General features: G+C 36.4%; 2 protein-coding genes across 3 annotated transcripts in view; both read left to right on the forward strand.

Moving 5' to 3' along the window:
* Positions 1-867: 867 nt before the first annotated feature.
* On the forward strand, positions 868-15,479 carry LOC146520084 (nuclear GTPase SLIP-GC-like). Of its 2 annotated transcripts, XM_085158050.1 has the most exons (22): positions 868-915; positions 3,081-3,145; positions 3,244-3,325; positions 3,943-4,055; positions 4,652-4,696; positions 4,888-4,912; positions 5,090-5,179; positions 7,567-7,654; positions 8,213-8,429; positions 8,521-8,742; positions 9,649-9,855; positions 9,947-10,122; positions 11,252-11,345; positions 11,426-11,513; positions 11,642-11,763; positions 12,014-12,187; positions 12,275-12,429; positions 12,541-12,658; positions 12,733-12,841; positions 12,946-13,076; positions 13,285-13,366; positions 13,567-15,479. In XM_085158050.1, the coding sequence occupies exons 3-22, from the start codon at positions 3,259-3,261 to the stop codon at positions 13,653-13,655; spliced, it is 2,412 nt and encodes an 803-aa protein (XP_085014176.1). In that variant the 5' UTR covers positions 868-915; positions 3,081-3,145; positions 3,244-3,258; the 3' UTR covers positions 13,656-15,479. The 2 variants fall into 2 exon arrangements, with proteins under 2 accessions (XP_085014176.1, XP_085014177.1); XM_085158051.1 differs by lacking the exon at positions 4,652-4,696.
* Positions 3,060-17,474, forward strand: part of LOC146520085 (nuclear GTPase SLIP-GC-like) — a 35,828-nt gene continuing 21,413 nt past the window's right edge. The window contains exon 1 of the mRNA XM_085158047.1: positions 3,060-3,145. The gene's annotated coding sequence lies outside the window, so the exon portion shown is untranslated. The remainder of the gene's footprint in view (positions 3,146-17,474) is intronic.

Here is a 17,474-nt window from a genome sequence, read left to right on the forward strand (position 1 = left end):
AGTATTTATTAATTGATTAATAATTAATTTTGAAACATTGATTTATAAATTGCGTTATTAAGTTATTAAGTAATACATTAATGTAGTAATTTTTAAATGAATAAAATCATTTTGTATTTTGTTACACAATTCATTATTTTAACACAGATGCACTTCGATGCACTTGGCTCTTCTGGTCCTCCATATAGACATCATTGGTTTCTTGCTCCCGCAACACACACACGCACACACATACACACGTCTGCCCCGTGTTGTCAAATGATGTAATGTTTATTTTTGTTGTGACTGTGGTAAAGCAATGATGGCAGGGAGGAGGGCGTTCCTCCTGAACGAAGTCTTTGAATTAGCCTTATACGATTTGCAAATGAATGTGATGCAAATGGCTTGATCATAGTTTTTACTTGGCAGAGTTTCGGTTTCTATTTGTGTAAAATAAATGTAAATAAGTGTAAAAGTAAAATGTCTTCGAAAACATTTATTTTTACACTTGTCCTCGAGACTATCTATTACTCTGGATGACATTACTTTTGCGTCAAATCTTGAAGTTATGAATATGAATATGAATAGAAATAAAGAAATATGTGGGACTGCTTTAAAGGGGTTATATCCCCCCCGCCGAGCCTGTTGTACCTCGTCAGTCTCCAGCACAAAATTAAAGGAAGGGGGATTATTTCAGAACAAAAATGTGGTACGATATCACGAATTAGATGCCCTTCCATTTAAGCATCCCTCACTAGCTCACCTGTTGCTGTATACATCCGGGTCTTCGTCACTCGAGCTGTTACAGAGGTCGTGTAAATTTTTCTGCTCCCTCCGACTGAATTGGTTACATTTTTGTTGATTGGTGCTACTCATGTTTTTGTAGAGATCACCTGCGGATAGTTTCCTCTGAAGTTTTCCCTCCACCGATTACTGGTATGTTTTAATTCTGTGCGTTTAATTTTACTTCGCAGTAAACGGGTGTGTTTATAGGTCGTAGCTGCAGAAACCTCCACTCTAAGAATTGGAAGACGCCGTTTGTAACTTTGATTTTTCACGGTCTTAGCTTTATTTCTGTCACAATCGTCTTTTACTGTAAATGCTAATTTTACCGTGCATTCACAGCATGTCTGGTCCTAGGTGGGCGGCTGATAGCATTACAGTGGCGCCGCTACTGTTTCTCTGGCATACACTTACAGAAGTGCTGCTGCTTTGCCTTTATGCTTTGTTTTCTCCCTTCTTTCGTTCGGGTTTTATTCTTTCCATTTCAGTAACTGTCTGGGCAGTAATTTGATCTTGATCGTTTGATCTTTGTGCATTGCTCTGGTTTAAGATTTTAGAATAGCCTTTAACCCGTATGTAGAGTATATGGAAGCCTGTTAATGTGTTTTTGATGTATTGAATTATTCATTTCGAGCAGTTGATTCATTTCGAGTTTGAATATATAACAACTTATATTAATTTTTGAAGTGATCAACAATAACAGTGGAGCTACTCATTACTGAGTTCATGTTTGGAACTTTGATTTCTGTTTGGGGGGTTTACTGGGGTTTTTTGGAGGTGTGGTCCTAAATTTTTGATCAACTGTAAAACAGCCTGTTTCAGTTTAAGCGTTGTTTTCAATAACCTTCTAAAACATTTTTTGTTTCACTCCCATTTCTTCTTTTTGCATGTTCGAACTCCAGTTGGAACCTTGTTAAGATCCAACCATACAAAATATGATTTTTTTTTGTGCCATTTTTCAAGTGGTCTTAAACTTTTGATCAGGACTGTGTTCCACCATTGGAAGTAGGCCCTCTCTCCGTTTTCTAGCTGCATCTGCACCAGTGTTTCTGCAGTAGGGTTAACCACAGAGGCTTTTTTTATGAATATTTTAGATAAATTAATAACTTGTTTCTATTTATCAGGGGCTGATGCAATAAAGTGGAAGTAACTGGATGCCTTAGTGGTGGGACCTTCCATGTACCTTGATTATTTATGGACCTCTGGTTTAAACTGCACCATAGTGTGTGTGCAAGACATGGATGGGGAACTCAAAATCTTGTCTTTTTGAGTCTCAGGTTGAAGTAGCAGCTTTACTAATATTGACCTGTGACTATTTCATGGATTCAGTGCAGCTGCTGAATAGATCACCTTCAGTGTCATTAAAAACACTGATAATGTTACTTAGGACAAAAACACATTATAGTTAATCAAGGCCGTTTTAATAAGGTTAAAGTTTTACCCAGTTATGAAACAGCAAAACTGATTTTATATCTGGTAAATGCATATATTCTTGTATCTTTTGGAAAGTTTTGTTTTAGGTGAAATTGTATATGCATTGTTCTTTAGTTTCAGTTTGTGTATATTATGAAAACAATCTTGCCATGCTGTTGCATCACTTATTCAATCAATCTTGCTTCCTGCAGCCTTTCTGACCGTGTAAATAACATAAACATAGATGAATAACATAAATACATAAACACTGAAGACATGGAACAAATCTGTGTCATGTCATTTATGTTTATTCTTCAGAGAACTTCCTTTTGGAAAGTTTTTTGTTTTTAAGTTTGGTGTTTGTTTTTTTTATATATATAAATTTTTATTTTAAACATAGCTTTGGAAGTAAACCCAGACTCTTTTTGTGCTGTTTTATCAAAATTGTGTTGACATTCTGACAAAATAGTAAAGAATCTGAGTGTCTCCAAAAAGCACATTTGCTTGTCATACCTAACAGTTGCTGTTAGTTTTGTTTTGTCTTTATGTATTTGTTTACCAAAGTTATTCCTTTTTACATTTTTCCTAGCTGTTTTTTTTTTTCACACATTCAAACAAAACTAAATGTCAGTGTTTCTATATTTAGTCTTTCACTCACTCCTTATTTTTACATATGCATTAAGATCCTATAGTCAAACATCCAGCCACTTCCGGCACCTCTGCAATAACACTAGCATCTGTTTATGTTCAGATCTGGTTCCACTCACCTCCTTTTGTTCCACTTACCTTCTCTTGCTTTTTTTTTTTTTTTTTTTTTTTTTTTTACCTTAATCGACTTTTGTTTTTAAAACTTCTACTTATTGTTGGACTTCTCCTTTTTTGTTTTTGTTCCTGACTGTTCCCAGTCTATGCCTTCTGGCTGACTTCACCCTCTCTGAAAGAATCTTTTTTACCGCATCTTCAATAGCAGGTAAACTATTTGAACTTTTGCTCTAAACGTATTGTTTATATATCTGCCTATTCCTAGCCATTTTGTTGTTTGATTAGAAATTACAATTTATCTTCCAGTTTCTCTTCGTGGTCATGGATGATTTTGTGCGAAACAAACTTACTGAATGGGATCTACAAAAGTGGATGGATAAATTTGAAGGTAAGGTATATCTATGCATCACTGATGAGCACAGATTTTGTACAATAATAATGTGATGTTTAACATGACAATTTGGCAAGCGAAAGGTCACTGGATTGTTTCCAGCTGGAGATTTGGTGCTGTATCAGGAAGAGCATATTACCTAATGAAGCATTTGGAGCCACCCAATGTGGCAACAACTTGTAGCAAGAGAGTAGCCAAAGAAGCTTTTGTGAATACTGAAAAAGAATCTGTTAGTGTAGACATAAATGCTGCAACTTTGTTCTGCAGCAAAGCAGGTAATTTTCCTACTGTACTGGAGTAGTACATATGCACCAACGGCAACACATTGGTACATTTTATACAAATCTCGATAATAGTTATGATAGTTACTTTTCTGTAGCGTCTTGTAGGTTGTTAAATTAACAGAGAAAAGTAAAAATATAAATTAATAAAAGAAAACACAAATGACATGCCTTCAATTCAAACAGCCAATGTATTAAATTACCCCTGTGAGGGCAAATTACACTTTAACAGCTGTGTCTATAACTAAACTCTCCTTCATCATATGCATATGTGTAGTAATTTTAAAATGATTTGCACTACTGCATTACTAAGATTTAAAATTTTAATTACAGATGAAGAAATTACACAGGAAAGTTTATATGAACTTAATGATGAACTCATTGATAAGTTGATTCCAAAAGTTGGACCAAGATTAACATTCAAGCAGAAATTAAAGCAGTTAAAGGTAATTGTACTTGTGTTGTGTTTATTATGCTGCTCTCTTTTTTTGCTTGTTTTCTCTTTTTTTCTCTCTTAATAGGTGATCAGCAAGATTTTATTTTTTTTTTTTAAGTACCCTTTCGCACTGTTCCTCTTCCATTCTGTTTTTCTTTTCTTTCATCTTTCTTTCTGCCTTTCCTATCCCCCAGCCATGTCTGTCCCCTCTGTAACAACTGAAAATAAAATAAATAATAATAACAAATGTTGATCAAATGGACCAATACGGCAAAGCTGTGATGATCCACTTGGTAAAGTAAATCTGTTGGGTATCTTTGTTGGCCTTCAGACAACAATTCTGACGGCTAAAGAACCAAACGGGACAGACACAGAAATTAATTAATTAATTAATTAATTAAAAAAAGTAATTGTACTGCATGTAATTAGTATTTCTAAAGTTGTCTGTGAAGGTTCTCAGTCAGTTTATTTCTAAAGTTATTTTGCATATTGTTATATTTGGTCTGATAAATCTCAATTTCTGTGAATTTATATTAGAATTGGATTGGTATATGCAAACACATATTAACACAAAACTATTTACCTGGAATTTTTTGTTCTTACTAGGAAGAACAAAACATAAATCAGGAAACAGTCAATTTGTCTGTTCAAGTAAGTTAAATACAATTTCATTTAAATGGCCAAGATCAATAATAGCAATTACAGTGTTTCAGTTACTTTGCACTATTAACAGGAGCAAAAAGATATGATATGATATAGATCAAGTAAGATTTATATATGATTAAATTCCTATATTTGATTACTTAATTTTTCATGCATTAAATATGTACATTGATCCCCAGGTTTTGGCATCCACAAGTGATAAAGGTAAGATGTATGCCATCTTATATATTACAAGTATTAGCAGTATTTTCAAGACAACAGTGTTTTCACTTGGACAGAATAATACCAGTCAGTTTGAGTATTAAATTTCACTCCTGAGCAAATCCCATTTAAAATTATTTATTTGTACATTTTTATTTTATTTTATTTTTATTCATTTAGGAAAGAGAAGGTTTGAACATCCAGATGAGTCCAGCAAGTTGCAACCACCAGCTAAACGACAACGTAGCTCCCAACCAAGACCATACTTGGGTATTTCTCTATAAACAATGCCATTTAACAAAAATGGCATTTTTTTTTTTTCAAATTATTTTTTTCATTGGTTTATTGGTGTAAAAGTATGTTAATAAAATTGAATTTTTAAGAGGCAACGGCTGGCATGCCACATATACCATAATTAAATATTTCATGTTTTTGCCAAGTTCCCATATTATGAGCATGATACATAATGTTCAAACATTTTGCCTCCTTGTATTACATTTTGTATTGACTAACACTGGAGCGGAGGAGCCTGACTTAGCTGGGCTTACTACAAGACACCATGAGCTCAGAACCAGTCATCTTGAAGGGGGCTGGAGTGTTCAAAACCGGAGTTACTCTTGCTGAGACTGGCAGGAGCTGAACTACTCCAGTAGCTTAGTGAGATGTGGTTGGCAGGGCCGAGTTACTCATATTTCCCCAGTTCCAGCCCATGGGTCCTGACTGTCATTTGAACTAATCCACATTAATGACAACTGAAAACGTTTTGGAGTCATGGGGAGGAGGCTTTACTGCCCTACCTAGGGCTTTCAACACTTGACAGTGAGATCTGGGAATATCTGGACAGAGATATCTGCTGTTCTCATATTCTTCCCCTGCCACTTAGCGTACACCTTGGATGATTTACTAAAGAGCATCTGGCTTGTTCTCCTGGCCTCTCTTTCTCTGGCGTACCTCTTCAGGTGATTAGTGAAGGCTATGAGTCTTTGCCTAGTAGTTTATAAGGCCTTGGGCATGGGTAGCTTGCTGTACTTTTTAAGCATCCCTTTCTTCATCACACCTTTCTGCAGCTCTAATAATTGGTTAACTTCCCTCTGTGCTGCCTTGACCTTGGCATGCACTTCTTCTAGTAGACTGTCAGAGGATACGTCTCATACTCTTGGTAATCAACCATGGAGGATCCAGGTTTTCAGCGTAGCCACAATCTTTTCTTTAAGCTCAGCTGCTCTTGTAATCAATCCCTTGAATACACCAGTTGTTCTTGGAGCTCTGTGAGATCTGGTGATCATAAAATCCCCTCTAACCTGACGTGACCTGTCCCACCATTACCATAGCATTTGTGTTATACAGCATCAGTCTTGAGTTGTGGTAGCAGTTACTTCTCTTGGATGCTGGAACAATGACATACTTGTTGTTTTACAATTAGTCTAGATGCTAGTCTAAACAGGTTTAATCAGATTGGTAAAGCTGTTGTTTGGTTAGCATATCTTAGTTGCACTGTAATGTAGCATGTGACAATTAAAAGCCACACTTTAGAGATTAGATGGCATATCATCAAAGTAGCCATTCATTTTACCGTAATCCTTGAATTTCTCCTGAATTATGTCCTTTCATCTATTTTCTTACCATGGTATTTTCACCTTTCTCCATCCCTTCCTCACTCTTTTGTGGATTCCTGTCCCTCCTGTACTTCTCCATTGCTGATGCTAGTAACATCAGCCTCCTGTGAGTGTGAGGGCTTGTTACTTGTTGGTGTCGGTGGTGTTGTTGGTACCACTGTTGATGGTGCAGCTGCTAACATGTCAGTTACCTTGACATATTTTGTTGCATTTATTGTAAGTGGATTTTTTTTCTCTTTCTCTCTTAGCTTTTCAGATTCATCTTTTCACCACTTCTTCCACAATAAACTCTGTTCTACAAGGTGTTTGAGTGCACAGCAAAGGTGGAGAGGGCCTGGTTGTGTTAAGCAATTTGATTGGGTAAAACAGTGTCAGTTAATGATAGCAGTTAATTAATGAATAGGCAGATGTCAGTGTTTGTGTGGATGGTCCACAGCAGCCATTGGTCTAAAAGCACATTGGCAAAACAGGCAAATGTCTGGTGTGCCAGATTACCAGTCAAGCCCTGGTGGGCACTGAAGGTGAAGGGATCACGTTTGGGGAGGAGTCCTGTCACTCATGGTTTTGAGCTTGTGGGGCTCGAGAATTAACTGGCAGTTAGTGATAGGCCAAGTAGAATGTAGATCTGGCAGTAGCTGAACGAAAAACTGCCAGTGCAGAGGAGAGTCCAGCTATTAGATGAACCTTTTGAGTCAGGAATGAAAATCCAGCATTCGTAGTTATCACAAAACACTGTACCATCATTTTATGCTGTCAAAGATATTTGAGGTTGCATGGGAGTTTTCCAAACCAATCTATTTGGGTTTTTTGGAATTCAAGAAGGTATTTTATCCTGTGAGAAAAGAATGGAGTGGCCTCTCAGGGAAGCACTTTTGCTTCGAGTAAAATATGTCTTTGGGTCCTGTTCACAAGTGAGAGTGGAGTGACAAATTAGTGATATGGTGAGATGGTCATTGAGAAAGGACTCAGAGAAAGGATCATTGGGATGGTTTCACTGGTTTATAGCTCCTGCTAAATAATTATTTACTTCTTTGCTTACAGAAGCAATCGTGCTGTCTGATGTAAAAAACATAATGAAATTTGTCCATGCCAGACTACACGAAAGAGACAAGCTCAGTGCTTTCCTGAAGTGAGTATTAAGTTTCCATATTCTTTGTTGTGTCTGTGTAGCCATGTTAGAAAACCATGTTTGTTTGTTTGCCAGCAAGTGATTCTAGAATCATAAATAATCATGGAAACATGGACATTCATTCCTTATTTAATTCGTAAGACTCAAGACCTCCATTGTTTGGGAGCACATGAGCTGTCTTTCATTGTTGGGGGATGTTCATTACAAGAAATAACAGTTTTCTTTTTGCTGAGTCTATGAACCTACATTTTGTGCTAGTATTACCAATGTATTTCTTGACTGGTGAAGTATTTTTACTATTACTTACATTATTAGTTACAATAATATGCAATACAAGTTATTAGTTGTATTGCTGACAGACAGGTTAAAACAGAAAATGAATTCTTCCAATGCTTTTAGTGTGGATCACAGTTAGTCTCACTTGGATTCGATTTACTTCTGCCAGACTTTTATTCTTGTGAATTTCTGGTAAGTCTGTATAGTACAACTACTTTTATTTGCTGTTTCTGGTATCCACAAATTTGAGGTAAAAATTTAACTCTTCATCTCATTTAACAGGAAAAAAATTAGTGATTTGGAGACAGACAAGAGGGAGCTGGTTGGTGTCTTTGGTAAAACTGGGGCTGGAAAGAGTTCTCTGATAAATGCCATCATTGAAGAGAAGAACCTTTTGCCTTCTGGAAGTGTCAGTGCATGCACCTCAGTCATGATCAAAGTGGAGGCCAACATGCAAGGCTCTAACTATGAGGCAGACATTGAGTTCATCACACCAGAGGTCAAATTAGTTTTAGCTGCAGAAATATAATGTCTTATTTTTCTGGGTTTTGGCGCTTTTAATAAAACTGAAAAGCATTTTTGTTTTTAAGGAGTGGAAAGATGAGTTGTGGTCATCTCATCAATTTCTTGGGGATAATGAAGACTGTGAAATGGATGTTGATAATGACTATCATGACATCAGTGAAAAGTTTTCAGCGCTCTATGGAGAAGAATGGAAAGGAAAGTCTTTTGAAGATCTTATGGATGGAAAATATTTTAGAGAAATTCCAGAATTTCCCCAAAGCAGGAGGAAGATTTTGACATGTGAATCAGTAAGACATCACTGCTCTATTACTAAACAGGAAGTGTGATGTGTTAAAATTGTATAAATTTGCTGTAAGTATAGTATATGGTTTCAGTAATTTAGGAACTGTCCAACCTACAGTAAGAAGTGTATGAGACAATTGTCCACTAACAAAAAAATTAATCTGTTCTATTTTGTTATATTATCTGTCATTTTCAGACATATTTTCATTTTAGCCCTGTGACAGACAGGCAACCATATGCCATATGGTCTCCATAAGGCAACTGGACAGGTTGCAGCCCCCCTTGAGACCCTAAATTAGAAAGTTGAAGAGAATGAATGGATGGATTTTTAAACACTGTTTCTATTTGAAAAGTTGGTTCGAAATTCAAGTAGTGTGTGTGTGTGTGTGTGTGTGTGTGTGTGTGTGTGTGTGTGTGTGTGTGTGTGTGTGTGTGTGTGTGTCATTTTAGGAAAAGTCGTCAAATTTCAAGATTTCACTGCTGTTAAATGTGACATTTGATCTGAACAGTATCTAAGGGTTAAATTACACCATTTAACAATTTGATTCTTGGGTATGATTTCACTATGTGCAACACAGTGATTTATTACTGTTACTGAAGGTTACTCACCATACCAACTAGATTTTAAATCTTAATATAAAATGAGTAACAGTAGGGTGGACATTAGGTAAGGCTGCACTTTTTGCAGCGATCTCCTATAGAAAACTATTCCGCGCGGATATAAAACATGTCTGCTGATCACATTTAAATCTAAAATTAATGACTCATGCAAACTTTTACTGAGACCAGTTAATTGCTTTTTTGTCATCTTTTATGGCACTGTAATTCTTTAAAGCAATCTGTAACACACTTGCAGTGTAGGATTGAAGTTAAACTGTCTTGCATTGCTTTATTTTTGTCATTTATTGCAGGCTGATGAACTCTCTGCAGAATGTGTCAAATACACAAGAAGTGATTCAAAACAAGAGGAAGGTAATGAAGGAAAAAAGTGGTTTTGGCCACTTGTGAAGTGTGTGACTGTCAGGGTGCCAAACAATCTTTTTCTCCAGCATGTCACACTTGTGGACCTTCCTGGAAATGGCGACCGTAACAAAAGCAGAGATCAGATGTGGAAAGGGGTGATTCACATTTACTGCTCTTTGCTTTATTCTGTGCAAACAGTAATGTCACCTTTTGATGAAGCATCAAGACATGTTATTCTCCTTTCAGATAGTTGGAGATTGTTCTACTGTGTGGATTGTGACTGAAATTAATCGAGCAGCATCAGAGAAAGAGGCCTGGGAGATCCTGGAAAGTGTCAGTAGTCTGATTGGAAATGGTGGCGAATGTCAGCAAATTCATTTTATTTGCACCAAGTCTGATCTTCTTGATGACTCAGATGATCTGTAAGTAAATTTCCCATGCTGATCAACTGCAGGGTGTTTCCATAGATCAACCCAGGCTAGACAAAGAGTGAAGCAAAGGGTTTGGCCTTATTAATGCAGAACATTTGGGTCAAAAGGAGTCTCAGACGCTGAGACAATTTTATAAAGTTTACTAAATAAGGTGCACTGAGTAATGAAAAGAGAATTGCCCGGTCAGAAGGAAATTGAGTTATTTGAGAGTGACACAGGCAAGGCAGCTTTATGTATGGGTACAAAATCTATGAGATTATAGGAAACTTCCTAACAAATCATAATCCATCTAGAACATGTCTCCAAAAGTTGAATCTGTTCATCTGGATGTAGCGTTTTGTGGGAGAAATGTTTCATCACTTATCCAACTTCTTGACTACTTCAATATTCATATGGACAATAACAAAATTCCTCTTTCCAGAGAGATCTGCCATCCATGACCTTCCATCTATTCACAGCTCCTCAACCCCTCATGAACTTGTTTCTCATTATAATGTCAACCTTCATAACCTTCTTAACATATTTGCTCCACTTAAACATCGAACTGTCTCATTTTCCCGTTCAGCACCATGGTTTACCCCAACCTGCGTCATCTTAAAGCTAAAGGATGGCAACTCGAACGTCTATTTAAGAAAACTGGACTTGCTATACATAAAGAAATGTATAATGATCATGTTTTGTTCTATAAGGACTGCATTGTTTCAGCCAAATTCGCATACTACTCTGGTTTAATCAGTTCTAATGAAGGTAACTCCAGGTCTCTCTTTTCATTGTTCAGTAAAATTCCAAAAACTCCAGACATGTTCTCCTCCCATATGTATTCTGCTGACTTTTGTAATCATCTAATCTCTTTTTCCACCCGTAAAATCTCAGATATTCACCGTCAACTTAACTCTGCAGGAGCTTCCGACTCTGAAGTAGACTTCCTGTTTCCCCCACTGTCTTCCTGTCACTTATTTTCCATTATCACAAACATTCTTGATTTGTATCACTTTTTTCTTAAATATCCATTACAGTCTTAAGGAAGGTACCTCATTAGTCTGTTGGTGGGTTATTGCCATTGAGACAAGTATATTTCTTTGTGTGTGTGTGTGTTACCCCCCCCCCCCTTTTTTTTTAGTTCGTCAGCTGATTTCCATGATCTACTAACTGAAAGAAATGTGCAAACCAAGGATGCAATAAAGAAAGAATTCAACAAGCAAAGCAAGATTAAGGTGAATTTTATAGTCTGACAGAAAGTCTAATGCAAAGACTCTCCACATTTGCATTAAATTGAAATCACATTTTCCCCTAGAAATACTTCACTGATGACACTTTCAAAGTGTTCACAGTGAGCTCCAAAAAGTTCCTCAAAGAAAACTACTTAAGTCCAGAAGATACTGGTAGGTGAAGTCTCCTTTATGTAAACATAACATGCATAGCTAGAATGCTAATGTTTTTTCAGTTTGCTTTGATTGAAAGAAGAATTGTTTAATTTTAATTAAACTATGTATGTTTGTCCTTGAAACAGAAATAACCAAACTTCAGAGATTTTTGCAAGATCTCAATGACTGTCACTCAGAGACAGTAAACTATGTGACGGGAGCTCATGGGATTCTGTCTTTGATTCAAGGAGCCAACTCGAGAGGAGTGGTAGGGTCAAGTAAAAGATACAAAATAATATTCTCTTAAATGTTTGGATTTCTCATATGTATTTGTGTTTCTTTTATTGTTTTTTGTTACTAATTTATGAGTTATTATTTGATTGATTCGTGTAGTTTTGCTGTTCTATTTTGCTTCTTAGGTCCGTATTACAGGAGAGTGACTTTTTAAACCAACTGAATTTCATTAAGAAACAACAACAAGTAGTTTTTATGGTTTTACTAATAAAAATATTTTCCAGGATAGTAAAAAAGGCAAGGTGTGTGAAGAACTTGAGATAAACATGAGCCTCCAACTTGATAATGTCAGAAAAGAAATGGAAGACACCTATACGGCTTTTAAAAAATGCCTTGATGATGGTGTTGAGAAATCCAAATGTTCATATGGAGAAAAACTCAAGAACACCTTGTATGATGTATGTATTTTAATCATAGTTAAAATACATACAGATTTTACATGACAATGTAAAATGCAATAATTCTGAGGTTTTTTTGTGTTTCAGGGAAAGAATGGTGGTGCTTTTTACAATTTACTGAAGTGTGTCATTGAGAATGGCGGCATCTACAAACCAAAAAAAGGGAAACCAATTAACCTTAATATGAAGTTGGCTTCATGTCTGATTGACAGCATTGGTGCAGAATTCAGAAAGACCTTCCCGTAATAAAAACATGTTCTAAACAGTCACATAATACCATTCAAGATATGTAATTCATAACATATAATCTTGCCAGTTAAGCCATTATGATCTACAATGTTTACATGTTTTAGAAACGAAGTAACTTGTGGAGCATTCAATGGAGTCATCAAGACATTTTCACTTGACATTGATTCTCTGATTGAAAAGTACCAAAATGCTGAACTGCAACTCAGATTTCTCAAGACAGAGGTAAGAAGTGAAACTTTACTGTCTATCAATGGACTGATGGTAAAGTTCATCCTTATTTCATGTTTGTCTCTAAGGAAGAAAATATTAAGGCAAGACTGAGCAGAATCATCCAGAAACAGAAGAAAAATGTCTACAGCAGTCTGACAGAGACAATTGAGAACATTATGGAAGAAGGCTATTGCGGTAAGAAATAAAATCAGAGATTCACAACTTGGCAGTAAAACATAATTTTTTTTTTTAGAATTATTTGGCATAAAAGGTCTGAAGAGTTTTCTGTCTTTTTGTAGAGGCTTTAGCATTTACAGGAGAAGACACACTGTACAACATGAGGAAGACTATTGAGAACCATGTGCACTCAAAGAAGGACATGTTTGAGCAGGCAAAAAACACCATGTTGGAGAAGTTGCACGATTTGATGGTTTGTCATGTTTTATGAAGAATTATGATGAACATATTTTCTCATAACTCACCTGAAGGCTTTTTCTGTATTTAACTGGAATAGACTTATACAGAAATGTATGTTTCCATTTATATTTTTCATCCAGTCTGAGAACCTTCTAAATACAACTTTAACACAATATCCTAGTCTTTGGTAAGTGATGAAAAACTTTAAAATTTTAAATTAGGTATACGTCTCGGAGACTCTGGAGAAAACTATGAAGGAATCTATTGGACTTTCATTCAAAGCTGAAGAGTGCTTACTCCCAGGTAAACAGGACAGTTTTCTGTAATTACATTGGTTCAAATTGTTTGATGATGTTTCCCTTCCCTCTTTATCTTTGCAGTCTTGCAGGGGTGTCTATATATTTATCTTTTAAAAAAATAAGTGAATAAATAACTGATTACTCATTCACACATATGTGTGTCACTCTGGGGGGAAACAATTCAAAAAATGTTTTGTTTTTCAGATGTTTCAACAGAGCTTGAGATGGTGAAGAAATATCATGATCAACTTGTAGGCACTCCAACTGAATCCAACTGTTATCAACTGAATTAAATTAATGTTTTTAATTTAAAAAATGTCAATGTTTTTTGTCTTTAAAAATGTTAAAATTTGTTTTAAGTACATATGCTGATCATCTTAGAGGCTGCAATTAGTCCATTTTAGGGACTCGTGTAGTGTGAGGATTGTTAAAAGCAATATTGAGATGTAAATAATTAATATCTTCTATTTGTCATTGTTCAGTAGTTAAGTAAAACTATTTATGCATTTTGACTGATTTTGACTGATATTGTTTAAAAAGCTTGAGAATATATTTTTTATGTCCTTGATCTGCTTATCCTGTGTTACAGTTTTTCATATTAAATCATTACATGACATTATAGAGTTGTGTAATGTTTAGATTATTTCTTGTATTCTTCCTCTCATTTAGTCGTGTTGTCTTGTTGGTTTACAGCTTAATTTCTGTCTTGGTGTTCCTTAGTCCTGTGTTAGGAAAAATGTATTTCCTCTTTGGTTCTTGACTTTTTTTTTTTTTAAGTTTTAGGATCCAAACTTACTAAAAAATCCTGCTCCATAACAAAACAAACATACAAAAACCCATTGCATTACAGTTTTTGGAAATATGAAATCACTATAACATTGTATACATGTGTATTTAAACATCTTTACATTGACAGAAATTGTAGTTTCTATGGTTTGACCATCTGTGATAGAAGTGAGCTGTATGTGGCCTACGATGAAAAATGCGTTTTACATCCTGTGAGGCCTTAAGTCGTGTTATCGTTTGGTGGGCCTGTTTTTATTTCCTTTTTGTTCAGGCCATCATTAGCGGCTTCTCCCATCCATTATGAGAAAAGGAGTTCATGGTTTGGGAACCTATGTAAGGTGATATACTTTTAAGATGGCGGCCACCACTGTGCTTAATAAATTAATATGGTAAAATTGTTTGTGTGGAATTGCCTTCTTTGTTGTCTAAGGAGCTTGGAAAGAAAACCGTCTGGACTTTTCTAAGTTGCTTGAAGACGTTTCACCTCTCATCCGAGAAGCTTCTTCAGTCATAACTTATCCATGCCTTTGTTACTTCAAGATTAGACTACTGCAACTCCCTTTACCTGGGCTTCCAATCTGTCCTTCTACATAAACTACAACTTGTCCAAAATGCAGCGGTACGCCTTTTAACTGGTACTAGAAGATTTGATTCTTTTACCTTGATCCTTGCTGACCTACATTGGCTGCCCATCAGATATCGGATTAATTTTAAGATTTTATTTCTTACATTCAAAATCGTAAATAATATTGCACCATGCTATTTAACTCAACTTCTCAGCCTGTATACTCCTAGGAGAGCACTTCAATCATCGAGTCAAGTGCTCTTGGTGCAACCTTGGTCCCAGCTGTAAACCAGAGGTGATCGTGCCTTTGCCATTTATTATTCACGCGTCGGAATCTATTCAATCTTTTAAAACACGATTGAAAGGTTATTTATTTGATCTTGCATTTTTGATTAGTTAGTGATTTATCGGATGTACACTTTGTGCTTTTGTTAAATTTGTGTGTAATTTTAACCTATTGTGTTACTGTTTTTTTTCCAGTTGATATTTCTGTGTTGATTTTACCTAACTTTTACACCAGGAGTGAAATATTTATTTTAACATAGTACTCCCGGGTTAATTAGTGCTTTTTTTTTTGTCTGGCAATGTATTTGTAGTGTACTATCATACTCGCATGTAATTAATTTTATTTCATATTTAACTATTGAGAAGCACTTTGGTGTACCTCTGGTCTTTAAATGTGCTATATCAATAAAGTATTGATTGATAAGATAAAATGGTGGAGAGTCCCAGATTTAGGCCCCATGGGAGTGTCGTGTCCCCCCCCAAGAGGGACAATGGACCCCCTAATGATCCTCTACGTAATCACAAGAGACAGGTGTGAAAACAGGTGTGGATCGCAGTCAACCCAGGTTTCAGGTGAACTTATTGTGAAACCAAGCCCCACCCTATGGGGCAGGATGTGAGTGGGCATTAAGGGCCACTCACATCCTGGGCCTTCTGACAACAGGAAATCACATTATTATAGATGGCAGACAGTTGGTGTTATAAACCACTGCCTCTGTTCGAACAGAGCTTCCTTTCCAAGCTCCTTACACAGTGGCTGTATCCCAATTCAGGGTCTGCAGCCTTAAAGGCTGCATTTTAAGGCCGATTACGTCACAGTGGCGCACTGAAGGCTGTTCCAATTCAAAGGCTGCTCGAAATGCGGCCCTCAAATGCGTCCTTCATTTCCCTGAATTTTAAGGCTGTGGCTGTGTAGACTTCGTGGCCCAACATATCCCACAATTTATAGCGCGGCAGTCGGTGTGGATAATTTTGCCACAGACAGCAGAAGTGGAGCGGCTGAAGAGTAAACTGTGAAAAGTAAGTACTGAATATTATGTCAGTCAGTCATATATCCACAAACACAACAAGCTGAAAGTCAGTGATGCTGCTCGGTTTGCAGTCCTGAATATCACAGCACAAGCAGGACTCACTGCACTGTTAATGTTAGCTATGTTATATTGCTGCCTCTGTTCGGTGGTGTCGAGCCAAACGGACTTTAACATGTGTTTGAACGAGCTGACGGTTCACTCGTTAAGCTGAAAGAAAGATGCTTTAATCACAGGAGTCACACATGTGTCCACTGTACCAGCTGGAACTCTTCTTGTTTAGCACTCGTAATAACACAAACACTAATCCTCCTTCTCTGGTGCTGTTTTGTAGCAGTGTATACACCTAAGACTGTCACCTGTCTGTCTGTCCTGCACTCTCTCTCTTTTTCTTTCTCTCTGATTGTGGAATAAAAGGATGAACATGTATTTATAAGTTACACTTGTGTTTGAATCCTGCAGCTTATCACACATTTGATTTCCATGTGTGACAACTGCAAGTGTCCAGAGTGAGGACAGACTGAGGGACCCATTGCTGCACATCATCTGTGAGGCTTTGCACCCCTGATGATCCACCAGGACAAACTCAGCAGTGTGTGAGGAAGAGGAGGAGGAAGAGCCAGCAGCAGCTGATAGATGGAGAAAATAGACAGACTGTTCCCTGTTTGTGAAGGACCGCTAGGAAAGTTTAACATAACTAATTGTCTGTCCTGAATCAGTCTTATTAGGTAATGTTCAAATAATTTTATCATTCCAGTGTTTTCAGTGTGGGAGAAAGTACTCAGGGCCTTCAAGTTACACACTATGAAAGGAAGCAACAAGTTTAATGTTCAGAAACCTAAAGTATGTATCAGCAGCAGAATGGAGCTAAAAATAAATGTTTGTTTCAGTTCTATGAAGCTTTGAGTATTTTGGATCAGTAGCACTGCTGTGTTTGTTGCATCATATTGCTGTAATTGTTTATATGCTTTATATATTCTGAGCTAAGTTGATCTATAGTGTTACATCATATTCTATAAGGATGTTATGTGCTTGTATACTTTCTGCCCAGTTTGACCCATTTAGCAGAAGTCAGCCTGTTTAAGGCTCTGATATCTATTCTGTATGACTTAAAGCAGTTATGACATGGTGTGATTTTCTCACCCAATAAAGGAATATTTAATATATCAGTCTACTCTTCATTCTATCAGAAAGTTATCACAGCTCGTACATTTGCTTTTTACACATATATGTAAGCATTGAGCCAAATGTAATAATGCCAACATACTGAAGGAACAACATTTGTCTCTTATATATAATACATCTATATATACGCTGTCAAAGATACTTGAGTGTTTTTGAGTCAAGATTTAAGGTGATAGGACATAGAAATAGCTGCAACTTGAATCTTTACTAAAGCTCAGTATTTGACACAGAGTTCACTCACATGTGCTGTGACAATAGAAGTG

Source organism: Neolamprologus multifasciatus, chromosome 4 (assembly GCF_963576455.1).
Source record: "Neolamprologus multifasciatus chromosome 4, fNeoMul1.2, whole genome shotgun sequence".
Lineage (NCBI taxonomy): Eukaryota > Metazoa > Chordata > Actinopteri > Cichliformes > Cichlidae > Neolamprologus > Neolamprologus multifasciatus.